Here is a 27,338-nt window from a genome sequence, read left to right as displayed (position 1 = left end):
TACAGTAAGCTACACACAATTCTCACTAAATCTTATTTTTAAGAGGAAGATTTTTTTTTTTTCTAACCATGTCAAACCTGACAGTGAAACAAAAGTTCAAGTCTCTGTAACAGACAAGGAAGGGTGGCAGATGGCATACTTCTGACATGATTCTGCCTTTGGCAAGACTAGTATCTGATGCTTTAATGGAATGTAACAACTTATTTTAAAGTGCCTTAATGTGCATAGAGCCAATTGTGACAAGTTTGTAAATGGATGGAGAATTCCTTCTCAGTTTATGCATGGAGTTGGCTTAGTGGAGTTCACTTGTAATTACTCTTATTGAGTTTCTGTAGATCTAGATTGAGCCATGATATGTGGCTTATTTTAACTCCTATAGCAATGAACCCCCCAGGGAAAGGACTTGATCCTCTTTTACTCTGTTCATCATACTTTTGAGCATCTCGGTTGAGTCCTATCAAGCTTTTTTTCAAAGAAGATGATCTTGGGTTCAGTTCCAGAGACAACTAAACTTTTTCTCAAGAAGCTGTTTCCTTCTTAAATCTTACCTCTGCCTTGCATTTTCAGAGTGACTTCTTGTAACGTGCTTCCTAATTCTTTGTAAGGAAGTATAGAAGTATATGTCTTGACTTCATATCCCTTGTCTTTTAATGATGTTTATCATAGTAGTACAGATTAGCTTCCTGTTTGGCCCTGACATGCTACTTTTCAGGCTACCTCTTCTCAAAGCCCCCCCAGGTGTTGGTTTTTGTTACTGTATTTTTCATACAGTATTCTACATCTGCACAGTAAAACCTATGAAAACACAGTGTGTAATCAGAAGCCCTACTTGAATTCTGGGCATATGGGGTATTTAGTACTTTGAAGTGCATGCAGAAATGCCTATTAATATCATTATGAAGGGTCCTGCAAAGTAGTCTTTGTGAATGTTGCTGTATTAAGATGTCTTCATAACATCCAGTGGCTCTAGTCTTAACACTCTTTGCAATATGAAAGCTGCCTCTCACTTGGCATTTTTCTGCTCACCTGTGTGTGCAACTGAAGTAACATTGGGTTTTCCTTTCCTTTCTTTTTAGATCTGAACCACAGTGGTCTAGGATCTCATTATGACAATTCTCACTGGGGACCCGTCTCTACAAATAGTGACTCCAGCACAAACTGGGACAAAGTTATTGTAGACGGCTCTGACAAAGAAGCATGGCCATCAATCACTGGCAGTGACCCAGAGTTGGCATCAGAATGTATGGACACTGACTCCGCCTCTAGCTCTGGGTCGGAGAGAAACCTCGTTATTATGGCTTCAGGGAGCACAGGTGGTGAAAATGATGGCATTCGGAACGGCATTGGACATGGTTCTCAAAATAAGTTTGTGGTTGGTAGCAACAGCAATAATGTGGGCAATGGTAGTATTAATGGGCCGTGGGGTTTGTCCCATGGATCCATAATAAGCACATGTCAAGTTTCTGTGGATGCTCCTGACAGCAAATCGGAAAGTAGCAACAATAGAATGAATGCTTGGGGCACCATAAACTCTTCATCAAATGGAGGGTTAAATCCAAGCACTTTGAATTCAAATGGCAACCATGGTGCCTGGCCAGTATTGGAGAACAATGGACACGCCCTTAAAGGGTCTGTAGGGAATGGTAATTCTGGCACAAATATTCAGTGCAGTACCATAGGTCAGATATCTAATAATCAGAGTATTAACTCTAAAGTGGGTGGTTCAGCCCATGTTTCCTGGGGAAGCCTTCAGGAAAATGGTGATTCTGAAATAAATGGTACAAGGAAGGTTTCATTCAGTGGGCAACCTCAAAACCTTAACACTGAAATGAATGGACCAAATAACACTACTAACTTTATGACCTCTAGTTTACCAAACTCTGCTGGTTCAGTGCAGATTAATGAACTGCCTAATAATACAGGGCATGGGGCCTGGCGCATGAGCACAATGAATCATTCTCAGATTCAGGCCTCTCCAGTTACAAATGGCACTTCCATTTCTCATCTTAGCAATGGTGAGGCAAAAAATGGGGGTTCTTATGGTACTACATGGGGTGCCTATGGTTCCAATTACTCTGGAGACAAATGTTCAGGCCCAAACAGCCAAGCTAATGGTGACACTGTGAATGCAACTCTAATGCAGCCGGGCAGCAGTGGGCCTGGCAGCACCAATTATCAAATGAATGGGAATAAAGGAGGAGGGGTATGGGAGGCAGGGACAGTCAGCTCCCAAAATCTGCCATGGGGAAGTGGAAATGGTGCGAGTGCCGGAGGAAGTCGAAGAGGATGGGGCAACCCTGCACAAAACACTGGCACTAACATTTCAAACGGGGAATGGAATAAACTGCCTAGCAATCAGCATTCCAATGAGAGTGTAAGTGGAAATAGTAGGAAGTTTACAAATGGATGGAAATCTACTGAGGAGGATGACATTAAAGTTAATAGCCAGAGTTCTGCTGCGCCGCAGATAGCGGAGCAGAGCAATGTATGGGCCAAAACAGTTACTGGGGATAGTGAAGGTAGTGCAGAGAGCACTGCGTGTCACGAAGAGAGAATAACTGCGGATGGGCAGAATCGAGAGAGAAGAAAAGTTGACCAGCATGCGTTACTCCAAAGTATCGTGAACAGAACTGACTTGGATCCACGTGTCCTTTCCAACTCGGGTTGGGGACAGACTCCAATCAAACAAAACACTGCCTGGGATACCGAAATGTCGCCAAGAGGTGAAAGAAAGACTGACAATGGGACAGAGGCCTGGGGAGGCTCTGTGACACAGACTTCCAGCTCAGGGGGGTGTGTGGATAGACCTAGTACTAATAGTAATGATACCTCATCTGTATCAGGGTGGGGAGATCCAAAGTCTGCTACAAGGTGGGGAGACTCCAAAGGGTCTAACAGCCAAGGGGGGTGGGAAGAGGATTCTGCTGCTACAGTAACGGTCAAGAGCAATCAATCATGGGGAGGTAGCAAAGAGGACAAGTCATCTTGGAACGATGCACAGAAGATCAAACAGGGATGGGGAGATGGGCAGAAAGCCAGCCAAGGCTGGGGGATTTCTGCCAGTGACAGTTGGGGGGAAAATTCACGAAGCAACCATTGGGGTGAGACTAAGAAATCAAGTTCAGGAGGTAGCGACAGTGACAGATCCGTGTCTGGTTGGAATGAGCCTGGGAAATCAAATTCTGTTACTTGGGGAGGTAGCAATGCAAACCCAAATAATGCTTCAGGATGGGATGAACCTGCAAAGTCTAATCAGAGCCAGGGCTGGGGAGAACCCCCCAAATCCAATCAGCCTCCAGGTTGGGGGGATTCATCAAAGCCAATCAATTCTCCAGACTGGAACAAGCAACAAGATGTTGGATCTTGGGGAGCACCGTCTGCCCCCAGTAAACCGCCAGGGTCAGGCTGGTTGGGTGGACCGATGCCAACGCCAGCCAAGGAAGACGAACCCACAGGATGGGAGGAGCCATCCCCAGAATCAATACGCCGTAAAATGGAAATTGATGATGGGACTTCTGCTTGGGGTGATCCAAGCAAATACAACTACAAAAATGTGAATATGTGGAATAAAAATGTCCCAAATGGTAGCAGCAGTTCAGACCAGCAAGCACAGGTACATCAGCAGCTACTGCCTTCAAGTGCCATGTCCAGCAAGGAAAGCAGCAGTGGTTCTGGTAAGACCTACCTTTATGCAGACTTGGACATTCTCACTCTTGAAATGTTTTCTAAGGGCCTTAAGGTTTGGGGGAGAGGGTGGTTTTATCAGGGAGAACAAACCATGAACAACAGATTTGCAGCATTTAGGTTTCAGTAGGAAGAATCTGTCTCTAGAGTAAGCAGTGAGGCTGCTTTGCTTTATTTAGGTGGCTTTGGGTCTGGAAGAATTAAAATCATAATAATATCCCAAAAGGGAAAGTCTTGTGCTTTACCTGTGGTTCTAGATTAATTCATTTCTGTTGTGGCAGAAAAGCTTAATGTTCTCAAAGTAATAGGGAATAGAGTGGTGGGGAAAGCTGTTGCAAGGCTCTGTTGCAGGCTCAGGGATTTACTTGGGTCCTTTAATACACAATTTTGTGCCTTCTGTATCTTCCTATCTATGGTAAAGGTACTTGCCTCCTGTGAGCAGCGGTGCAAATCCATTTACATTGTGGAAACGGTTGTGCCTGAGAACAGAAACTGACCTTCTAGACTGGGGGTGTGGGGTTGTTTTTTTTTTTGTGTTTTGTTTTTTTTAACTAGATAAGCATGCATGATATATTTAAGTAGGCAAATGCCTCTAGTTCAATTTCAGCTCGGAGCAAACTGTCCACAATGAGGAATAGCTTAAATTTGAAACATAGCTTTTTTTCTTTAGGTATAGTTCTCTCAAGTGAGAGAAAGTTACTGAAATCAAAATGGAATGTCTCGTTACATACTGGGAGTGAGATATTGTAGATGTCTTCCATATGAGGAATCCTATTGCTGCAGTGTTTTGTTGATGTAAAACATGTATTAGTCTTGTTTACAGAACTATGCTCTATGTTATGGTCGTAAAGAACTCCTCAGTGTTTTACATAATGTTTTAAGGCTTGTTAAACTCACCAATAACTCGTACTGCTTTAAAAAGGATGGGGAGAGCCTCCTACTCCAGCCACTACTGTAGATAATGGAACATCAGCGTGGGGTAAACCCATGGATACTGGTACTAGCTGGGGAGAACCTATCAGCGATGCAGCGGGCACCTCTGGCTGGGGAAATGCTTCTCTTGGTCAACAGGCTTCTAGTAAACCTGGTATGTGCTTTTGTGGCTTCTTTGAATATTGGTATATGGTCGCTGTGAAACGAGAGATGCTGATCGAGGTGTGTGTGTGTGAATCCAAATACAAAAACGCTCGCATCTTGATGTGCATATAAATACAGAAGGTAGTTTTGCACCAAATGGACTATTTCCATAGCATGACTATCACCAGTTTTTGTTGTGGGAGATGCGTTCAGTTACAGTTTAGCAGTTGGCTTAACTAGTGACCTGTATTTTTTTTTTAAGTGCCACTGGATTTTGTTGTTATTGTTGCCCTTGACACATGTTACACTTATTGCACTTTATATTCAAGTATGGCTTGACAAACTAACTGTAACAAGGCAGTTGTTAAACCAGTTTATTCCTGGATTAAAAAGGGTGAATTAGCAACAAAAAAATTGCTTATTGAGGAAGTATCCTGCAGTAATTTTGATGTGACCAGTTGTTATGCTATGATTTCTCACATGGTACTAGTATATAATGTGCAACAAATGCAACTTCTGCCAAGGGCCTTAATGACGGTCCTCTTTGAGCTCCCTGGACCTATAAGATCCAGAAGAGGGTAGATTCTAGTATATGTCACAGTTAATAATATGGTTCAGCCAAAAAATTGGGTGTAGTCTGGCGACCTTGAAATTGGCTTTCATTGAGGGCTATTAATGACCAACTTCTCTCTTTAAAACCAGGGCCTAAATCTATGCAAGATAGCTGGTGTGGAGATGACATGTCATTGACAGGCAGTCGGCAGACCAGCTGGGAGGAAGAGGAGGATGTAGAGATTGGAATGTGGAACAGCAATTCATCACAAGAAGTTAACTCATCTTTAAATTGGCCACCATACATGAAAAAAATGCCTACAAAGGTAATTCAGAATTGATGCAGTTCCTAGCGACCCCTCACACAGGAGCGGTTTTATTTGGGGGGGGGGTGCAGTGCTTAATTTTTGTGTCCCAAAAGTACATCAGGATGGAGGGCTCTGCTGATGGCAGTGCCGTATGAATACACAGGCAACTTAGTCCTTGCTCTTAGAAGCTTGTGGTGTGAGCAACTCATTTGGTGATCACGTTTCAAGCACTGCAGAGTAACCTCTTTTATTTTTAAGGGAACAATGAAAGGTGGAAATAAGCAAGACGAAACATGGATACATCCGTTCATTAAGCAATTCACGAGCCTCAGTTTTTCAGTAAGTGTTGTATCTTTCTCCATCTTGATTAATATGCTGATTGAAGAGGCCAGTAGCGTTCTGCATTCTGATTTGAGCTTTCGGTTCTTTTTACCTTAATTTCTGTTTCTCCTTCCCTATTCGGTTCAATGTAAGAAAACTGTTGCCTGCTCAAAGACTTCTATTATAAGCATTACTGAATTCTAATCCCTGTAGCTTTTACTGATCCTTGGTGTGTTTTGTGAAGATATCCATCTTCACCTGTGCGTTGGGTGGGGAAATGATAGCAAAACTCGTTTTAAAATCACACTTGCTTTGTCCAAGGTTTGATTTTATTCTTTTTTTTCTTGCAGGATTCAGTTGAGATACTTACTCAACTGAATATATGGATCTCCTTATTTTAGTTTTAATAAAGGTTTTTATTAAACTGATTCATTTTATTACTTCAGAGAGAATCGCCAGAAGAAACCATACAGAGCAATAAGGCGGATATGTCTGGAGGTAAGCATAGGGGGATTTAGTCTGGTTTTATCCATTAAAAACGCTTTTTTTTTTTTTATTTGCATCCTTTCCTGAGTTGCTAAAATAGCTCTCATTCCCCCAGAGGAGCAAAGGGCCTGATTCTGTAAACTGGCATACGCTTGACCCATTCCGTTAATGGCAGCAGGATATCTCTCATGCATAAGTGTTAGTGCGGGAGGTTAATGGGAGCCATTTATCTGGGTACTTCCCTGATGAAATGTTTTGCTTTTGGAAAGGGTGGTTTCTGATGCAATACTGAGTTAATGTTATTCCAAGGAGCACCTTGTTTAGCTGTTCCAAGAGTTTTAATTTCAATAACTGTCCAAGATAATTTGTCAATGTATTTAGTGTTAGTTAAAATATCATTAGTGAATGACCAATTATATGGAGCTGGCCTGAACTCAGTAAGGTTGAGTGTTTTCCCTATATACATTTTTCAAATACATAGGATTAATTTGAAAAAGCTTTATATAGTAGAAGGATGTGTTTTTAAAACAATAAAATAAAAAACCCCCTTGCCATGTACCTATTACATAATTGATCAGTCTTTGCAGAGTTTGTTTAGAGTTGCATATAGTTCCATAGTTGTTAGGGGCTGGAAGGGACCTATTGTTAGCTTTGGACCATATTTTAAATGGTTTAAAGTAGACTTTTTTTTTTTAAACCTAGATCTACATTAAAATTATAAAGCATTTCACAGAGAAACAAATGGAATAATTACATTTTATTAGGCAAGCTAAAAGAGGAGGAAGTAGATGGCAAAAATAAATTGCATTTAAAAAAAATGTTTATATTACAATAAACCAAGGGGGTTATTAGCATACACAGTTTTCTTAATTAACTTACCATTGGTTTTTTAAAGGATTTTTTTGTGACTGAATGAAGTACCTATTAAAAGATCTTTTGAGCTTTTCCTTTCCAGATAAAAAAGTTGTTAAATATAACTCTTTAAACACCAGGAAACTGTTTACTTCTAGCATTAAAAATGTGTGGCTAAGATCAAGAAATCCAGGCTTTACGTTTTGAAATACTTGCCTTGCTTATCACAAAAATGGTGAAATCAGTTTTGTGTCAGATCCAGTAAAATGAATTGTTAGAATTTAGAAGCAGTACTATGGCAATCTCTTGAACTGAGTTGTCATATCATCATGTGCCTTTAAGGCAAAATGGAAATAAGAGAAAGTTTGCATTATTTTACATTATTTAAAATGATCTGTTTTTAGCCCTGTTTGATCAGCTTTTTTAAAGTATATCCTTATTTACAGGTGATGTCTTGAGGGGAAAAAAAGTGGGCTCTTCAGCTTCATAGCTCTTTTTTTCTTCTTCACCCAACAGGAGTATTGCTGGATAAACGAATGGAAATGGATAAGCCTGGCCTGAATGTCGGAGATTACAATCGAGTGATAGGGAAAGGCCCTGGTTCTCGTCCTCAGATTTCCAAAGAGTCTTCCATGGATCGCAGTCCTTATTTTGATAAGGTTAGTGTCTGCCTGGTTAACATTTTCAAACACTTCTTCAACTTGGACAGTGTTCTGTAGTTCTGATCTATGCGTCTCATAGCTTTCTACATGTGATGCAAAGATTAGTATTAATCCATGAGATGTGTTTGTCCTTTTTAACTTACCAGTAAATTATGCTAAGCACTTTATATAGCACTCTTCGTCTACTTGCTGTGCGGATAACACTAACCTGATCTTTTTTGTTTTCTGCTCGTTTCCTGCTGATGCTGGACTGTCATGTGACTCTTCCCTTCTGTTCCTGCCAATGGTTTCTACCTTCTGCTTGCTTGCTGGCTGGTTGTTGCACATCTGTTTGTCTGTCCAATCAGGATGGCATTGTAGCAGACGAGTCCCAAAACTTGCAGTTTATGTCCAATCAAAACATGAAGCTTCCCCCTTCAAATAGTGCACTACCTAACCAAGCCCTGGGCGCTCTAGCAGGGCTGGGTATGCAAAACTTGAATTCTGTTAGACAGGTAAGGGCCTGCACACATCCTTGGCATGTTATTTGATGAGAGCGTTTTATGCCTGTTGAATAACATCTTGGCTACTGTTTGGTTGACATGAGGTTAACTTCCAATTCAGAGGGGCGGGAGAAGCAATGAAGGAGGGGTATTGCCACTAACTTCCACTTCCTTTTCCAGAATGGCAATCCCAGTATGTTTGGTGTTGGTAACATAGCAGCACAGCCCAGGAGCATGCAGCAGCCTCCAGCACAACCTCTTAATTCATCTCAGCCTAACCCACGTGCTCAAGTGCCTCCTCCATTACTATCCCCTCAGGTAATTCAGTATCCAGTAAATGCTCTCATTGAATGCCAGGCTTTTGCTTTCAGTCACCTTCAGCTTTCTGGTGTGTTCCATTGGGAGAGATCTTCTAGACTGAGACAGGAACGTGTTAGAGTTTGGAGCGAGTTCTGTTCATCTCCTTGAATGGCTTCCTTTGGGGAAGAAAAGTACCTGAGTAGTCCTTCCAGTTGAGTTAATGAACTTGAAATTTGGGGTTAAGTAGATTCCTGGTAAACACCTCTTTCTTTGCTGGACCTGGGGAAACATTCTTAAAACCATTAAAGAATAAGGGTGCAGGGAAGCGGGTGAATTGTAACAGGATTCCTGCAATGGGAAGGTGGGGGACGGAGGGTGAAAGGTTGGCCTGCACACATGGAGAGCTCTAGGCACAGGCTTTTTCTATTAAGTGGTCTAGCAAAATTCTTTCCTGAATCTTTCCATTGCATTACTAACAATCTATACCCCCCCCTCCCCCCAATGTACCTTAGTCTGCCTTGGTTGGGGAAAGTGATCCAAGTCCAGTCCTAGGATCCTTGTCGTCTGCTCTTGAAGGGGCTACAGACTTTATTAAATGCTGCATATGTGTGTCTGTGAAGTGTAGTTCGGAGTGTAGGCATAGAGGCGCTGAGACTCTCTCTGCCACCAGGAAGTACAGTTGTCTTTCCTTGATTTTTCCCTTAAAGAAATCTGCACGTGGCAACATTCTTCAATTACAAGTTGCTAGCTGTAGTCTCTTCAGTTTGTTTTTAATAAATAGGTATCAGGCTTTGCATGTAAGTGGGTACCATGAAGAAAACAGGATGTGCAGCACAGCTGGGGAAAACATGATATAAGGGTCCAAGAGTGTGTTTAACTTGTTTGGTTTTTTGTCTTCATCTCGCAAAAGAATAATGCTGCCTAAATATACATTTCTGAGTTTACTAGCATTACTGTTTGATTAGCTGCATTTATTATCATTTCTCACGGGGAAACTTATTTGACATGTTCAGTCTTGAGCATTGCTGACCAAAGGTGGTTCTGTACAATTGCCCATCTACTATTTTTTTTTGTTGTTGTTAACCTTGATGTTCACTTGTCAAACTCCTTTAATGGTCACATGGTTCATTTGATAGGTTCCAGTATCATTACTGAAGTATGCACCAAACAACGGTGGCCTGAGTCCACTTTTTGGCCCGCAACAGGTAGCCATGCTGAACCAACTATCCCAGTTAAACCAGCTCTCTCAGATCTCCCAGTTACAAGTAAGCAGGACAAACCAGTCGCTCTCTTTCCAATCTTAAAATCTGTTTAGAAACCTCATACCTGATCCCTGACCCTTCATGAAAATATTGTGTCTCCTAGCGGTTGTTGGCTCAGCAGCAAAAAGTGCAGAATCAGAGAAGCATGCCTTCTGGTGGGCGTCAACAGCAGGAGCAGCAGGTACTGTCAGAAATGAAAGCTTCCTTCTGTTAGTTCAAGCTGTGTTGCTGATCTTAGAATATAATTATAATAAGGAATTTACAAGTTCATGTGGTGATTTCCACAGTGTTTGGACCACGGATAAGATTGCAGTTTAATCGTAGTGGTGGGTTTTCTTCTGTTACTATGTGCAGGTAAAGGCGGACGCATTGGTGGTGTTAATTGTTCTCACGAAGGGTGGTTTCCACACCGCCATTTAGTTCATGAATGCTCTGGGTTTTTTCAGGGTCGATCACTTAGTATGCAGCAACAGATGATGCAACAGTCTCGTCAGCTTGATCCAAACCTGTTGATGAAGCAGCAGACTCCACCATCTCAGCAACAGACACTCCATCAGTCAAGCATGAAATCTTTCTTTGAGAATGTCATACCCCATGCTACTCCTGAGCTGCAGAAAGGGCCATCGCCAATAAATGCATTCAGCAGCTTCCCGATAGGTGGGTTTCTCTGGGTGACCCCACTGCAGTCATCAGGTGCCTGTGGTGTTGTGGAATGCACAGCTTTCTCTTTTGTCACTATTTGGGTTTTCCTTTATTGGAATGAGACTGATGTAATCTCGTTAGCACTTCCTTAATAACAGCAGCAGCTTGCTCTCCTCTTCTTGTGTTTGCTCAGTCCTCTGTTTAGTAAAATTCACCCACCAAGAAACTTGGGCCATTTCCAAAGGTGAAAAAATCTGTATGACAGCACAGAATGCTTCATGTTCTTGTAGAATGCCTTTCTCCTTGTGTTTCTTATCCTGTGGGTTTGGAGCTGCTCATACTAAAGCCTAATTGAGTCATGACTGGGAGACCCCAAAGGACTTGGGGGATGGTATCTGTGTGAGGAATCCATATGAAAGGTGTTTCTTTGATCATCAACTACAGACTCAGGGAAGCTGTTATAATATAGATAATGCCAAATACAGCTTAGTTGTGGTTGCTTGTCGAACTGCTTTAACGGTGTTACAAATGTTTAGCTCTTTAAAGAATGGTTGGACCTTAACAAATGCAGTGTGTCCTTTTTCTCTTCCCCTTTTTTCCTACATTTCCAGGCTTCTATCCAATTTCCGCTTCAGAAATTCCAGGCTTGTATATTTTCTCCTTTCTTAAGTCCCTTTCTATTGCTCTTTTTTTACATCTTCCTAGAGTCATAATCCCTCTTGCTCTCCTTCCTTATTCCTGGTTCCTTTTCTTTCCCTTTACGTTGGCTTTTCTCCCACATCTTTCCCTCCCTGCCACTTGTGCTGGGCTAGTCACTTTGCGTTCTTGTTTCCTTACTCTATAGACAAGCTGGTTGATTTTTATTTTTTTTTAAGATGCCGCTGCTGAGATCCCTGTGCTTAGCAGTGGAGTGGTGCGGAGCCAACGGATCAGTGCAGACCGTGGTGCTCAGCTGCATGTGGCGTACCAGAACTTTGCTCGTGGCCAGTTTGTAACTGAGGCTACTGCTTAATAGCTGCTGCTGCCTCATCCCTAGATCCTGCTTTCTGGTAGCTAGTTCAAAAGAGGATCTATAACAACAGTGTTCACATGTGATTGTTAATTCCACAGGACTTTTTGCAAAAAAGGAATATTAGCCATGTCCTGCCAAGTTTCAGTTTTGACATGCTTCCTGTGTAGATTGGTAACATACAAAGCAGGATTCTTTGTCCATGTGTATTAGCTGAGTAAAGTAATCCACAGTTTACAAGGTACATTTCTGTTCAGCAGAAACTTGGTGTCTGTTGTGCACGTAAGCATGGGAGCTGGAGCCGGTTACCTTATTGAGAGTGATTCTTTGGCTGTGAATGTCTTTTTACTACTTGAAGTCCCTGGTGTTCTAAGACCAAATCTGAAATGCTTCTGTGATCAGATGTGAAAAATGACTGCATGGCTAGCTAGTCCAGACAGTGGACTGAGGATGAAATTTATCCCTTGCTGCAGAAAGAACAAATAAGGGGCTTTTTGCATAAAAATCTGCATAAGGGATGGAATCCACATTGTTAATTAGATCCAGTGTGTGGCTCTTCTGATGCCCTCTGGAAAGGTTCCCATGGCCTCTTCTGCACTAACTAACATCTTTAGAGCTGGTATCAGGGAAGCAGAGATCTCAGATTCAGTTGCATTTCTCACAACTCCTTGCAAGAAGCATTTAGCAAGGAACCTTGGATAGTCAGGAGCTGAAATAATTGTATTATCCTTTCTTCTTTGAACCATTGACAGTCAAGTCAAACAACCAAAGAATCATGGACGTTGCTTCTGTCTAACAGGGAGGTAGCAAAATGTTAGCTGTGAGGTTCCCTAAGGAGTGCTACGAGTAGTGACAGCCTGTCTGGCATCACTGTCTCCTCTTTTCTTTATAAAGGGAGCTTATATATGGCAGCAGAAGCTGGCCTGGGAGAAGAGTAGTGTCAGAGTATAGCAGGTCATAGAATAGCAGTAAAACTTGGACAGTCCTTTGACTCTTTGGGTGGTGTTTTCATAAGCTACTAAAGAGCCATGTACAGGAATGAAGAGTGGTGTAAATCAGTAAAGATTTGACAGCAAAATGCTGCTTCAGACTTGAGAATTCTTTGCAATGGGATTTGCAGCCTCTGCCACTTTGCTTGCCACAAGCAGGATCTCCTGTGGACAGACTGAGCTGGCTACCATCAGCTTCTGTCCGCAGTTCTAAACCTTAAGGACCTGGAGCAAGTGGAGGAATGCCAGAGTCAATACTTGTTCATTGAGCTTGAGTATGAAATACTGGGTTCCCATATGAGAATTACAGCAGCAGTCCAGATAGTTCCTATGTCTTTGGCTTGGGATGCTGTTGGTCCTCATAACTCGCTCACTGCTGGCTTAACATTTAAAAATCCCATCTGATTCCACAGTGCAGACAAATCTCACTTTTCTACTTGTTTGGAGTCGGGGTTAATGTTCTGTGGCAGCAGGATGTGTGTAAATAACAAGTAAAGGCGTCTGCAGCTTTGTGCAAAGTACTTTTGGATGTCTGTAATATGCAGTCTAGCTGTCCAGTGGGTGTCCTGTTGAATGGCTCAGTCAAGCATGGAAATGAGTCTGGAAAGCAAGTGTAACTGGTACTGAATGCGGACCCCTATGGACCATCTCTGAGGTGTCTTGTGATTGAATGTGGTTTTTTCAAGATATACCACCAGTGCTTTGCTGCACGGATGAGATTGACACTATTTACCAAAAGCTAAATCTTCGGGGCTTGGAGAACCTTGAAAGAAATCAGGACCTTGACTTGCAACTGAACACTTCGGTGCTGATCTGAGATCAGTATTTTAAATGCAGGGCTTCTTTCGTAATGTTTACTTCAGATTTTATTTGTTCTTTTGATGTCTTACCCAGTTTCTTCAACAGCTTTTTTGCTGGTGTTTCTGCATGAAGGCCTCAGCTGAGGACTCCAAGTGCTGGCACTGCTTTGCTTATGTCTTTAGTAGGAGGTCACTGTGTTCAGTGCTGTTAGGCATCTTAAATAAAACACAGTGAATTGGAAGCAGCAGAGCAATGTGATTTTGAAAAGGTAGTCAGGGAAACGGTGTCTGAGGGCAGGAAAAACGCACCTGGTCTGGTCTCTTTCACAAGCAATCTGTATTTCTAGGCATGAATTCAAACTTGAATGTAAACATGGATATGAGCAGTATTAAAGAGCCACAATCACGACTGAGGAAATGGACTACAGTGGACAGCATTTCTGTGAACACATCACTAGATCAGAACTCCAGCAAACATGGTATGTTGTCTGTGTTGGCAGACAGTGCCTGATGTAGCAGCTTGATGTTTGTCTGTGTGTGTATTAAATTTCCATTCACACCATCTTTGGTGTTTTATTGATGGTCTTTTACTAGTGTTGCCATTTGTTTTATTGACCTAATTTTTCTTTAATTCTCTGCACTAGAGATTTCATACTACAACTTGCTGTGTATTTTTGGCACCAGTCTGTAGTCTTCTACCACGTGTCTTTACTTTGAAGCTGTTTTGTAATGAGATGGGCAGAACTTGTTAAACATCCTTGAAACCAGACAAAAGCGAGTTGTTAGAATGTGGTCTTTGTGACTAATTTCTGCCATAACCTGAAACAGCATCTTTTTTTATTTTTAAAACAAAATATCTAGGTGCTTTGACTTGTTAAAGTATTAAATTAATCCTGGTCTCTTGTAGACTAACTGTTTGATAATAGATGAATATAAAAGCATAAGCTTAATGTCTCATCATTCAATGTCTGGTTTATGATCCTCTACATTATAAAAGCACAGACTGTTTGTCAAAGTTGAAAAAATGGGATTATTTTATCCAATGTGGTAGAATAAGCAGGAAGACCTAGAATGTGAATCAGGGCTATGTTTGTATAGTTAACACTCCTGGTGTTTCAGCTACTTGAAGTTACTTCTGATTAAAACTTGGCAATCTGAATGAACAACTTTTGTTCTAAAGATAGTTGTAAGTGTTTCTAATGGCTTCTCATTGCAGTTTAGACCAGGGGTTGCTTAGGTATATTTTTAGATTTGGCAGCTGCTTTAACTCTACGAAAAGGGCTTGCTGCCTAAAGCATTTCACTGAGTTACGGTACTGCCCTTGCTTGTTCTCAGGGTCATCTAGCTGCCAGTGCTGGAAGGTCTTTTGTAGGGATCACCACAAGTCCACGGTGAGAGTCAGGAGTGAAGACCTTACCCACTGGGCTTTTTAGACGGCTGTGTGTGGTACTGATGTTGCGTAGGCAGGGGACTGGGGCAGTGGAGGGGCATATCTGACTGTTCTGTTTCTCTTAACAGGTGCTATTTCAAGTGGTTTCAGGCTGGAGGAGTCTCCCTTTGTTCCATATGACTTTATGAACAGCAGTAATTCACCAGCCAGTCCTCCAGGATCTATTGGGGACGGCTGGCCACGTGCCAAATCGCCTAATGGCTCTAGCAGTGTTAACTGGCCACCAGGTAAACTTGAGTAGCATTCTGATCTTTTTGTGCCCTGCTTCCAGGTTCTGCAGTACTGCTTATGTGGTCCTTTGCTCATAACAAGTAAAAACCTTTTAGGCCAGAGGTGCAACAGGGTGTTGAGGTTGCTGGCTTTGCACATAAATAATCTTCCCATCCTTGGAAATTCTGCTCTAGTAGGCCGGGGGGCTGAGAAGTAGGAGTGATGAAAATAAAGTGGGGGAAAAAAAGACATGTTGGGTTGTAGGCCATGGCTAGGAGTTCGTAAGGCTTGGGGAGGGGTTCTTCTGTAAGAGGGCTGCTAACTCGGTATTCTGACTCTCTGCTTCTCTCCATCTTGTTCCTAGAGTTTCGTCCTGGCGAGCCATGGAAAGGTTATCCAAACATTGACCCTGAAACTGACCCTTACGTCACTCCTGGCAGTGTCATAAACAATCTTTCAATTAATACTGTGCGGGAAGTTGACCACCTCAGGGACAGGAACAGTGGTACGCGTCAGCATTGCGTTTGCTAATAGCCACCCACGGATCATTATCCATTCGGTTGAAGATGGTTTGCTGCTTTCCCATTGCTTGTTTAACATAGATGGCGTGGTGGGTTTCATAGCTAACAGGCTCTTCCTGGAGTCTGGTGGTTTCTGGGTGCAGTGTATCCATATGCAGAGCTTGCTGGCGTGTAATGAGAATGCGTAGCAGCAGTGTGTGTTCAGCACAGTCCCTGTGTGTAGTGGTTTTGAAGGCTGGTGAAACAACGTGGCAGAATTGCCATGTGTGACCATAGCAAGCAGTGGCTTGAGGGCTGAGGTGAATGGAGGGGTTTCTAATCTGGGCCCATTAAGACCCACAGCCTAGATGTGCGATTCATGCCTTTAGTTACTCAGTGCAGGGCAGTAGGTAACCCTCTCTGTAACTTGCACTCTTCTTTCAATAGGGTCATCCTCATCTTTGAACACCACGCTGCCTTCAACTAGTGCCTGGTCATCCATTCGTGCCTCCAACTACAATGTTTCCCTCAGCAGTACAGCACAAAGCACTTCAGGTAGCACCTGTTTGCCTTAGACACAGCACTCGCGGTGAGGCACTGCACATTCATTAAAAGCAGTGCTAACCGTTTCCCCTCAGTGGTAGCTGTAGTCATTTCCAAGGTGGTTCATCTGGTGCAAGTTGCTGAACTGTGTAGTTTTTGCAAGCCTTCACACTCCTTTCCTAGAGTTCCTTAAACACAATGTGCATCTGTCCAAATGGATTGGAGTCAGTTGGGAGGATGCATGTGTTCAGTTGCTACCGGGGGGAACAGTCGTCTGTTGCTTACTTGGGTGACAGATGCTTGGAAGAAGCAGCAGCACCTCTGTAACCATGCTGGTATCTCCTGTCTTCAGTGCACAATGAGGAAAGACTACCCAAAATAACAGAAACAACTTGCATTACCCTGTGTAAAGATCTGAGAGATGGGGATTAGAAAGCAGTTCTAAGGTTCCTGCTTTCCCTTCAAATGTGTTTACAGGTTCCTATGGCATCTCCAATTCCCCAAGCACCATGTCTCTAGATGGCAGTGCTGCAACTCCACTGTGCCACTGGTTTCTGACCTGTTTGTTGTAAGGTGGCAGTAACAGAAATGATGCAGCTATCATCACTCTTTATTTTTTTTTTAGTAGCCAGAAACAGTGATTCCAAATCAACATGGTCTCCTGGATCAGTCACTAACACCTCTCTGGCTCATGAGCTGTGGAAGGTCCCTTTGCCACCTAAAAGCATCACTGCTCCATCCCGCCCACCACCGGGGCTGACAGGCCAGAAACCACCTTTGTCCACATGGGATAACTCCCTACGTTTGGGTGGAGGATGGGGAAATTCTGATGCCAGATATACCCCTGGTAAGTGTTAAACTAGGCAATCTCTTCTGTGTGTGCAGGTGAGAAATGATTGTGGTTATCACTGTCAGGTTCATCCTATGAAAGATTAGAGCCAGCCTGTGTTGTTCGTTTTGTTTTCTTAACCCCATTTGTAGGGATTTTTCTAATGACCAAAGTGGATTCTTTTACTTTTTGAGTTTGCTACATGTAGCAGTAACATGAACTGAGTTCAATATTCATTCTGGCCATGGTGTTAGCTGAGAGGTATTTAGCCATGTTAGTCTGAAGTCAGAAGGGACGGAGGCTAGATACACCCCTTTCTAGCATTAGCTTCCACCTCTTCCTAGGCTCAAGCAGGCTACTTGCCACTGCTGGATCTGGAGATCGTGGTTCTGCTGACTTTCCCAAAAGAGCCAAGTGGATTTTGGAAGTGTAGTGTCTCTTCCAACGAATGTAGGAGCAGTTCTGAACTTATGACAGTAGGCAAAAATGAAGATGTATGGGTTTCATTTTATTTTAAATGGTTTCTAAGACCAGTTACAGTTTAAATAACAGCAGCATGTAGCTACCGATCACCTCAAGCCACCCAAGCACGTAAAAGTAAACAGACAAAGAGTTAAGGACACTATTATGCCAGGCCCACACAGATGCTTGCTTAGCAGTTTGACCTCTAAGAGGGGAAGGTCTGCACTTCCTCACATTTTCCTGCGCTCTTAACCATTTCTGCTAGCGAGGATGTAGCTTTCTACACACCTGCGCTATTTACTTATTAGCATGGCGGGGTATTTACTACTTATTTTCCCTTGTTTAGGTTCAAGCTGGGGTGAGAGCAGCTCAGGGAGAATAACAAATTGGCTTGTTCTAAAAAACCTTACACCTCAGGTAAGCACGATGGAGATGTCGGTATTGAATGCACTGTATTGGAAATGCAGCCCTGGGACGGACTATAGGTGGCACTGTCACCCTCGAGCACTTCTTACATGCAGCCCTCGCTTTGTGTAAGCTTCTGACGCCTTGTGTGTTTGCTCCTCAGATCGACGGCTCAACCCTGCGTACCCTGTGCATGCAGCACGGTCCACTAATAACATTCCACCTTAACCTCCCACATGGTAATGCTTTGGTCCGTTACAGTTCAAAAGAAGAGGTAGTGAAGGCACAAAAATCTCTGCACATGTAAGTGTGGGTCGGAATTGCAACTGGCAATTGATTTGGTCACTGGGTTGGCCGAGTGGCACACGGGAAGGGTGTAGGGAGCTCCTTGGGGTCCAGGATTGATGAGCAGGGGGATTCCTCCTTAGCTGCGGAGGCATTCCCAACACTGGTCAGCACACGTGCAGCAAAAGGGGCTCCCTCCCCCTGTTCAACCTCCTTTTCTCCCTTTCTCTGCAGGTGTGTATTAGGGAACACTACTATTCTTGCTGAGTTTGCCAGTGAAGAGGAGATTAGTCGCTTCTTTGCACAAGGCCAGTCTCTGACTCCTTCTCCTGGCTGGCAATCTCTTGGATCCAGCCAGAACCGACTTGGATCCATTGACAGTTCCCATTCGTTCTCAAACCGTAATGATCTAAATCACTGGAATGGTGCTGGGCTGTCGGGAACTAGCAGTGGAGACCTTCATGGCACTTCACTCTGGGGGAGCTCCAACTATTCCACAAGCCTGTGGGGCACCCCGAGCAGCAATGACACCCGGGGAATTAGCAGCCCATCCCCCATCAATGCTTTCCTTCCTGTTGACCACCTCGGTGGAGGTGGAGAGTCCATGTAATCTTTTACTTTTTCAACTAATAAACTGTGACCTCAAGATGTAACAAAGCAGCACTAATTGGACTTTTCACCTACAGCAAGGGGGTCACCTGTGGAAACAGTTACTTTCTGCACATTTTCCACTTTGTTTTAGCCCAAAACATATCAGTTTAAATACTTGAATCATGCAGGCCAATAGTATAATGTGAAAAAAGTATATATTTACACTTCCAGATAGTGCTATCCATATAAAACTGCTTGGAATGAGCTCATTTGTGTATATTCATCATGTTTATTCTTTGCTTCTTTTTTTTTTTTTTTTTTTTGCATTTTGCTGATGATGTTGGAGTATGAGCTTTTTAACTTTTGCACTGAATGATGTTCTCTCTGTCTAATCGGCAATATCGGGGAGGCAGCAGTTCACGTGTAAATGTTTACTCAAGGATGTTCTTAAAAACAGTGTGCGCTCCCTACTATGCCTTGATGTATGCCTACCTTATTGTGGCGTTTCAAGAACAAGTTATGATACTGACTTAGGATTATGAATGAAAGTATTGCACCAGTTTTTTCATGTGTAAAACTAAAGAATTTAGCTCTACAGTTTAAAAAACTGTGGCCACAGCTGTGACTTGCAACCCAGCCCGCCAGCCAGGGGGGGTCCTGCACTTTCAATAGGCTTTCAATTTTGTTTTGGGGGCACCCGTGTCGGGGCCTCCTTGTTTACAGAATATTTTGTTTTTGTTTTTGAGAAAGATGTTTACTCTTCCATCATTTTAAAAATTTTTAAAAAGACAAAAAAAAATTGAGAATGAAAAAGATGCTTTCTATCTCTGGGAATAATGAACAGTGTTTGGCCATGTCCTTTTGTTTTCTATTCCTGTCTCCTAAATCAAAGAGCATGGCTCTCAGGAAAACCAGTTCCCCAGTAAAAACTCCTTGTAGTTTCTTATAGGAAAAAAAAACTCAACTTTTAGCACTGATACTACTTATTGCTCTGTAAGACTTTTCTCTGCCAAAAAATCGCTTCAAGCTGGAGTTTGACACACTGCTTTCTGACGCTGTCTTTTTATTAGTGAGTGGTGGTGGTTTGCTAATAATCTATAGTTATACAATTTTTTTGTAATCCCATCGAGTGGCTCCGTTTCTGCTCTTGTGACTGTGTTAACGTTTAACTGTCGTACCTTAAAGCCGATCTGAGTAACTATGCATACTGTAACCAAGTTATTGGGCTTACAGAATTGTTTGTTGTATAAAAAGTTTTAAATGTTCAAAGAGTTCTCACAACTACTTTCTTGCAAAAGTAACGAGTTACATCTTTTTGCCACAAATGGTACTATTATATGATGCTTGCTTGGTTGAAGACTGAGAGACTAGGCAAGGGTAAAAAAATTTTAACAGTGCAGAAATCGCCATCATTTCATTGCCTTGATTCTAACTGTTTGTGTCCTAAGATGCAAAAGAAGTCAGTGGCTTTTAACTGTTTACAAATAGAATGTGATTGTAAAATGTACAGTTTGGTTGTGTTTGAATTATGAAGTTTCTCCAGATATTAATAAATCATGACATTTCTGGCTGCTCAGCATATAACTGTTTATTTTTTGTGATTTTTATTTGTAGGCTGTTTTCTATACTATGAAAATATCACGATGATGCTATTTGCTGTGTATTCCCATAGTCTGGTTTTCTTTTATTCTGACGCATTAATTTTTAAGAAGTAACCCTGCATTTTATTGTCAGATCTCCCTCTACATCCACTCAGAGATGAGATTATAAGCTTAGGAAACTGCAGCTTGCTTTTCCTTCCCCTCTTCTTGTGTGAGCACCTTCAGGATCGCGTTGTCCTAGCCCCTGCTGTACTTCACAAGCCCTCGCTTTCATCTGCCCCCACCATCTGTGCCCAGCTAGATCCTCAACAGGACACTTGCAAATGAGGAGAGCATTTTGGAAAATAAAAGTTTAATACTTAAAAATGTCCTGGTGTTAAAATTTATACCTCATTGACATGAATCGCGATGAACAATGCAGCAGTGCGGAATTTGTATTTCAATCTTCACAGTGGCTTAGCTTGTTCTGAAATGGCTGTAGGGCAGACCATCTATGTACATAGTATGATGCAACGTTCAGAAACTGTTAAAGACTTTTCTTTGCAACCCGCCAGGTATAAGTCGTTAACTCTGTCGGATGCCAGCGTTGCGTGTCCCTCGACACTTCTCTGTAACTACTTTACTGCTAACAATGCTGTCCCAAACCAAAGCTGGCTTCCAAAGTCCGGTCTGAAATCATGTCGAAAAGTTTAGCTGATAATCTTCAGGACTCCTGCACTGAGTAAAACTGACATCATACCTGCATTGATTGTATTGTCCAAGTGTTTGAGATTCCTTCACCGAGCTTGTTATGTGAAAATAAAACGTGGTTGGTTTTAAAAGCTGAACAGAGTTGCCTGTGGTGTGTTGGCTGCTGTCTAGGCTGTCCAGCTCCTTTCCAGATTGACCAGCTCCATGCCCTCGCAGTAGGAGTGAGGCCGCCGGGCTTTGTGCTGTGGGGAAAATGGATTCATCTGTTAGTGATGGGTGTGTTGTACTTGCCCCAGGGCCCCTTCCCCCATGTCCAAATGTGAGTCTGAGGGGCAAAGAGGCAGCCCACCCCACTCAGTTTGCCCTCTTCCTGGCAGCACACAGATAAGCGAATATGTGCATGTCACAAATAGGGGGACGTGGCTGCCGGAGGAGCGTGGGTGTCCTGCTTACTGGCCGCTGTCGGGAAAGCTGGTGCAGGAGGGGAAACGGTGTCCACTGAATGGGCTCCATGGGCCAGCTGGAGACAGAAATGTCACTGGCTTTCCCCGAGTCAATCATGGGGTCGTTCATGCTGCTGGAACTCGTTTCCCAGTCGTAGTGGAAACTGGAAGGCAAGATGAGGGTTGAGGACCAAGAACTGGGCTCCCCTTTGCCTTCCTCTCTCAACTGCTGCCTGGCCCCTGTTCCCCCGCAATGGTTCATGTAGTGCTCGTGGGGTGCAGCCCTCGGAGGGGACTGAATGGGGAAGGGCAGTGGCAGGGGTCCAGTGTAGCTGCCCCGCCTGTTCTCTGTACCCCAGCAGGAGATGAGGCCTTTCCAGACCCATTTCAAAGCAGCCTTTTGGCTTGCGAGGCCCCAGACTGCCCTGTTTTCTGCTGCAGGGAGATGCCATAGAAGGCACAGGCTGCTCCCTGGCCTCCGGGGCTGGTGACGGGCCAAGTTGCTCTTTCCATAGCTCTGTTCAGAAAGTGGCAATAATAGCGGAAAGTTTGTGGGAGCCCACTGGCCTTTTCCCTAAACAGGTGCCTGCTGTCCTGCCCTACATGGCCCCAGGCCTAGGACAAGGAGGGTCCTGGTCCCAAGCGCCTGGCCACAGCACCCTGCCTCCTGGATTACCTGGGTTGGCAGGCAGCACGGAGGGGTGGTGTGGGCTGTGGCTTGCTGCCATCAGCGAGCAGGGAGTCGTCCTTGCAGCTGCAGCAGCCATTGTCCAGCACCTGCAGGTGCAGCACCTCCTCGGAGGGGCAGAAGGCTGGGTTGTCCAAGGAGTTGGCGGAGGCCAGCCAGGACTGCGACCAGTACTGGGCTGAGATGTCGTCCAGCCGGCAGAACCGCCTGTAGCTGAGAGAGGAGGGCGAGGGGGTCCTGGGGGGCTGTGGTCCCAGGGCTGGCGCTAAGGCTGTCCTCGTGCCAGCATGGGCCCAGGGCCACGCTAATGGCAGCTCCCCCAGGATGCTCTGACCTGTGCCAGCGGCAATGCAGGGCCTCTGCCTGGCTGGCCAGGAGGTGCTAGCGTGGGTAATGCCAGGTTCTGCCCTCCTGCCTCTTGCTCGCAGCTGGAGCACATGGGGTGCAGCTACAAGCGTCCTATCCAGGCTGCACCAGGCCACGCCAGGGGCTCGGCACCAGCATGCATCTGAGCCTGGGGCTTGGGCACCTGGACTGCGATGCACCCCCTGCCCCAGCACAGCCTGTGCATCCCACATCTCGCCTCGCTGGCACCCCCCAGCCCTGCTGGTGCCCCTCACCCCCCACCTGCAGCCCTTCCCCCCTCCCACGCTCCAGCCCGGGTTCCTCGGGGCCGGACATCCGTGGCTGTGGCCTGTCCCTCGAAGGAAGCCCTGGGGATATCGCGCCCGCGCAGGCAGGAAGCGCGGCTGCTGCCAAGGCGCTGAGTGCACAACCCCACCCTCCTTGCACCGAGCACTGACCTTCGGGGCAGGCAGAGGAGGGAGCTGGGCCTGACACCCGCGCCAAGGAGCGGGGAGGGAACCGGGGGCCAAAGGGCTGGGAGTGAGGAGCACTGGCCAGGCAGGGGGCTGTGGTCTTGGGTGCGGGCCGCTGCACTGGTGGGCACCGGTGGCATGCAGGGCAGGGCAGGCGCTTAGGTTGCGTGGCCTTCGGAGCCCAGCACTGCCCTTCTCTTCCAACCCCCCCATGTCTGCCCAGGCCTGGGGGGCTCAGCGCTGCCCCCGGGGCGGTGGCTGGGAGCAGGCTGGGCCTGGCCCGCAGCCCCGCAGGTGCTCGAGCCACGTCTTCCTGCCTCTCCCCTGGCTTCAGCCCAGGGCAGCCGCTATCGGCCCCTGCAGCCTGTTGACCTTGGCCCCGCTCCAGCTGGCCCAGCCCAGTGGCGTCGGCACGGCCAGCCCCCACAAGGATAACAGCCCCAGGCCGCCTGCCCTGTCCTGCCGCCCCCCCCCAGCACAACAGCCACGGTCCGGCGCAGGGAGCCGCATGCAGGGCGGTGCTGTCCCAGGCGGGGGCCGCACGTGCTGGGGCCACAGCAGGATGCAGCCACGCAGGCGACGCCTGGCTCTGGGCTGAGGCCATCGGAGCGTGAGGCGCAGGCAGCGATCGTGCTGCTGCTCGGGCCTCGTCTAGAGCCCCGCGTGCAGCTCCAAGCACTGTGGTTCCAACAGGCACGGAGCAGCGAGCGGGGTTCGGAGGCAGCGCGTGCCAGTGTCTGGGCTTCCCCAGCTCCCAGGCTCTGCACAGACCAGGCAGGAAGTTTTTCCCCTCCTTTGCTACAGCTGTCGGGGGGGGTGCCCAGGCTGTGCCCTGGGTCCTGCCCTATTTGCCCTTCAGTCCCCTGCCCCGTGCCGACACGACAGGTGCACGGCCTCTCCCCCCCGTGCCTGCCGGTCGCGTCAGCTCACCTGCTCTTGGTCTGGTCAACCTTGGCCTCCAGCAGCAGGGTCTTGACTCGCCGGATGACCAGGCCAGCGATGACAGCGCCCACCAGCGCCACGCTGAGCAGAACCCCGCAGGCTGCGCCCAGCAGCCCCTGGTGCGTCACCTTGTAGTCGCAGCGCAGCCCCATGAACCAGTAGTCGCTGCCCACCGGGCACCTGGAGCACCGGGCATGTGGGTCAGGTGCCACTGCTCCCCGTGAGCGGCCTGCAGCTCCGGGGCTGCCAGCACCACCCCTCCCCCGCCAGGGCTCCAGCTTCCCCAGCCCCGTGCCCGGGGCCCACACTCACTGGCACACTGGCTCATGGGCCCGGGGGTGCATGCAGATGCCGTGGTTCTTGCAGTAGTTGCGGTGGCACACGGACGTGCAGCTGGCATTGCCCTCTCCACGGCTGACGCACTCGAACCCGGCCGGGCATGCGAAGAGCAGTGTGCAGGGGTCCAGCCGGGTCTCTGCGGGCAGGGAGGCGCGTGGCGGGGTCAGACGGGCCACCCACCGCCCTGTCTCGCCATAGCAGGAGACTAAAGAGGCCAGGCCCAGTCAGGTTAGGAGCGAGAGGCACGAAGGGGGGGCCTCTCTGGGGAAGTCGCTGGAGATTTATCGACATTGCCTCTCCACAGGGGCACTACATGACACTAGGACCAGGTCAGGAAAGCTGCAAGGAGGAGCATCCCACGGGGCTGCTGCATGCGGTGCAGCCCAGGCTTCATGCCACAACCCCCCCGGCCGGCGTGAAGACTGCACGTGACAGACGAACTAGGCCCTTTATTCACAAACACCATCGCGACGGGCGAGGAGCTGCTGTCACCCCCACGGACGAGCACAGCTGCAATGAGACATACTAGTAAACTGGCACGGGGGAGCGGGGTGTAACCCAAGCGAAGCCCCACGTAAGGTAGATCTACAGCATACTGGTACTGCTAGCCAACTTGCTCACCAGATGCTTCTCAATGGAAAAAGCCCCAAAAACAGACCAAAAAAACCCCTCAGACTGGAAAGTACAAGCATCCCAAAGTCCTGGGTTTTACAAGCCCCTTCGCAACAATGGAGCTGGATGCTGCCATTAATGAAGAAGGGTGTTTGTACCCAACAGCTTGCAAAGAACCATTTTTCCAGCTATTGATTTGGTCTACTAAAGATAATCACCTCTCCCCGAAGAACCTCGTCTGCCCGCATCCTTGACCCAACGCGGCTACAACCAACACCCCCGCTACTAACACACCGAAGACCAGGCAAGCAGCCCGCCTTGACAAGGTACTTAATGAGCAAGTCAAGCAATTGGGACCCCAGCCTCGAGAATGGCTCCTCCGCCTCTACAACACAGTGAACAAATTCCCAGATACAGCGACACGCTCAAGGCGTGGCACCTCTAAAGCTGGGGACAACCCTCACAGCCGCTTACAACGCAGGCAACCACTGCCGGCTGCTCCACCAGACCCTGGCGAAGCGCCATGCTGCGCAGCGCTCGGACGAACCCCACTTGAACACAGACTACTGGAGGGGCAGCGAAGCACATGGAGGCCTGCCTGGATCCCCGAGGCTGGAGCCAGCCGGGCTGCGGACGGGGCAGCCACGGGGCCTGGGGCCGGGGCCGTGCTGCAGCAGGGACTCACCGAGCACGGCGCCACGTAGCACGCTGGCGTTGGCGATGCGCAGGCCGGACTGCACGGTCAGGTTGAGCAGGGCTCCCACGCCGGGCGCCGGCCAGCGGCCCCGCTCCAGCGCAAACAGGGCGTCGTACTCCAGGACTGCGCCGCCCGGCCTGGGGGGAGAGCGCAGCCACGGGGCCAGTCAGACACGGCCCAGGCCACAGGCGGGCGCCCAGCGCATGCGCCGGCTGGACAGCTGCGAGCTGGAGACGCGACCCCAGGCCACCCCGGGGCAGGGCCCGTGGCCGTGGCACCGCCGGCACGGCGTCATCGCGGCCACGCGTAGCCCAGCGGCAGAGCTCACCAGGGCTGCAGCGCCAAGCGGGGCCGTGGCTGCTCCCATCCGACCCTCTTCACTTCCAGGCGCTGGAAGCCCGGCACGGTGGCCAAGAGAGGAGCGACCTGCGCAGCACAACAGGAAGGGCCACGTGAGAGGAGAGAAGGGGGCTGCGGACCCCGGTGCCCCCGGGTCCGGGCCGTGCCCGAGGCCTCACCGTCTCGTTGAAGCGCCGCACCAGGCCCTGGTGCTCCCGCGATGCTGGGTCCTGGAGCGCTGGGACCAGCTCCATCTCCAGCACCAGCTCGCAGGGGACGCGGAGGACGTGCGCTGCGGACGAGGGGCCCGGGCCAGCCCGGGGGCACGATCACAGCTCATACCCCGAGCCCCCCGCAGCCCTGCCCCACCGGCTCCAAGCCGGGCTGCAGGGGTGGTCACGGCTAGTCCGAGCCTCGCCTGACGCAGGACCAGCCCCATCCAAACCAGCCCAGACAAACCCTGATGCAAGCCGGGGGGGAGCCCGGAGCTGCACGCGCCGCTCTCGATGAGCCCTGCCCAGCGCCGCGGTTCAGCCCAGCCCCGCGCTCCTGGAAGCGGGCAGCCGTCACAGGTGCCCCCCCGGGGCCGCCACCCTCCGGGGCCGCCACCCTCCGGGGCCACGCAGCCAGACCCTGCCCTGGGTTGATGCCCACGGGGGACGGGGTCACCCCACAATCTGCACCAACCCGGAGGTGCCCGAGGAGCCCACGGGGCTGGTGCTGCCATCTGGGCGCTGGGCAGGAGATGCCCGCAATGATTTGCACCCCTGAGCCCCTACCCCAGCTGTGTCCCCAACGGGGAGCCCCTTCCCCAGGACTCACCTTTGAGGAGCGGGGGCTGATCCTCCACCACAAAGACGCGCTGGGCGGCGCCGTGGGCATCCCCAGCGGGTCCAGCTGGAGCCAGGGCCTCGGTCACGCCGCCCGGGCCAGGTCTCGCCGCTGGCGTTGGGTCTCCGAGGCGGGTGCCGGCACCAGGAGCTGCCGTCCCGGTGCTGCTCGCAGGACGGGCACGGCGCGGGCCCCACGTCGGCGCGGCTGCCGGCTCTGGCAGGGCCCCCGCGCTCCCGGGGACAGGGTGCCTGGGCCTGGGCTGAGCCCCTGGGGTGCTGCTGCTGCCCAGGAGGGTCTGCCCCACGCTGCTGGGGGGTGCGGGCTCCGTGGCGGGGCTGCTGAGCCCACGTGACAGCTCCAGCGCCAGCGCCAGCCTCGCCGTCTCTCTGCTCCAGCTCCGCGAGGCCGAGCGGGACGCAGCCGTGGCAGCGCCTGTGGTCACTGTGCTCCAAGATGGAGACGAGCTGGGCGTGGAGGGTCCTGGGGCAGGCGGGGACCCCAGAAGGCCCCTCTCCGAAGTGGACGCGGGGCTGCCACGTGGCTCCGGGGCAGCAGGCGGCAAGGAGCCCTGGGGAGCGCTGGCCCGGGGGGTGCCAGGGCCGAGGAGCAGCGCCGCGGTGGTGCGAGGGGTCGC

General features: G+C 48.1%; 2 protein-coding genes across 7 annotated transcripts in view; one reads left to right on the top strand and one right to left on the bottom strand.

The window, feature by feature from the left end:
• Positions 1-21,129, top strand: part of TNRC6A (trinucleotide repeat containing 6A) — a 51,598-nt gene extending 30,469 nt beyond the window's left edge. For 2 of the 6 annotated variants that reach the window (XM_019541819.1, XM_019541815.1), the window contains 18 exons: positions 1,077-3,674; positions 4,607-4,771; positions 5,464-5,639; positions 5,880-5,960; positions 6,389-6,440; positions 7,797-7,939; positions 8,605-8,742; positions 9,861-9,989; positions 10,090-10,167; positions 10,433-10,643; positions 13,774-13,905; positions 14,945-15,103; positions 15,451-15,591; positions 16,034-16,141; positions 16,758-16,976; positions 17,767-17,837; positions 17,989-18,128; positions 18,345-21,129. In XM_019541819.1, the coding sequence (XP_019397364.1) occupies positions 1,077-3,674; positions 4,607-4,771; positions 5,464-5,639; positions 5,880-5,960; positions 6,389-6,440; positions 7,797-7,939; positions 8,605-8,742; positions 9,861-9,989; positions 10,090-10,167; positions 10,433-10,643; positions 13,774-13,905; positions 14,945-15,103; positions 15,451-15,591; positions 16,034-16,141; positions 16,758-16,976; positions 17,767-17,837; positions 17,989-18,128; positions 18,345-18,720 (5,117 nt within the window). In that variant the 3' untranslated portion in view covers positions 18,721-21,129. Of the gene's footprint in view, positions 1-1,076; positions 3,675-4,606; positions 4,772-5,463; positions 5,640-5,879; positions 5,961-6,388; positions 6,441-7,796; positions 7,940-8,604; positions 8,743-9,860; positions 9,990-10,089; positions 10,168-10,432; positions 10,644-13,773; positions 13,906-14,944; positions 15,104-15,450; positions 15,592-16,033; positions 16,142-16,754; positions 16,977-17,766; positions 17,838-17,988; positions 18,129-18,344 lie in introns of all 6 variants that reach the window. The other 4 variants (XM_019541816.1, XM_019541813.1, XM_019541817.1 and 1 more) reach the window with 3 other exon arrangements.
• On the bottom strand, positions 19,015-27,332 carry LOC109314596. The gene is made up of 9 exons (XM_019541832.1): positions 26,693-27,332; positions 26,050-26,162; positions 25,860-25,957; positions 25,520-25,668; positions 24,196-24,358; positions 23,872-24,063; positions 22,112-22,336; positions 21,446-21,599; positions 19,015-21,234 (listed from the first exon to the last, which is right to left on the bottom strand). Exons 2-9 carry the CDS (start codon positions 26,122-26,124, stop codon positions 21,160-21,162), a joined length of 1,131 nt encoding a protein of 376 aa, XP_019397377.1. The 5' UTR covers positions 26,125-26,162; positions 26,693-27,332; the 3' UTR covers positions 19,015-21,159.
• Positions 27,333-27,338: the final 6 nt, after the last annotated feature.

Source organism: Crocodylus porosus, unplaced genomic scaffold (genome assembly GCF_001723895.1).
Source record: "Crocodylus porosus isolate Cpor-Errol unplaced genomic scaffold, CroPor_comp1, whole genome shotgun sequence".
Classification (NCBI taxonomy): domain Eukaryota; kingdom Metazoa; phylum Chordata; order Crocodylia; family Crocodylidae; genus Crocodylus; species Crocodylus porosus.
The sequence above is the reverse complement of the archived record's forward strand: the minus strand, read 5'-3'. Positions and strand labels throughout refer to the sequence as shown.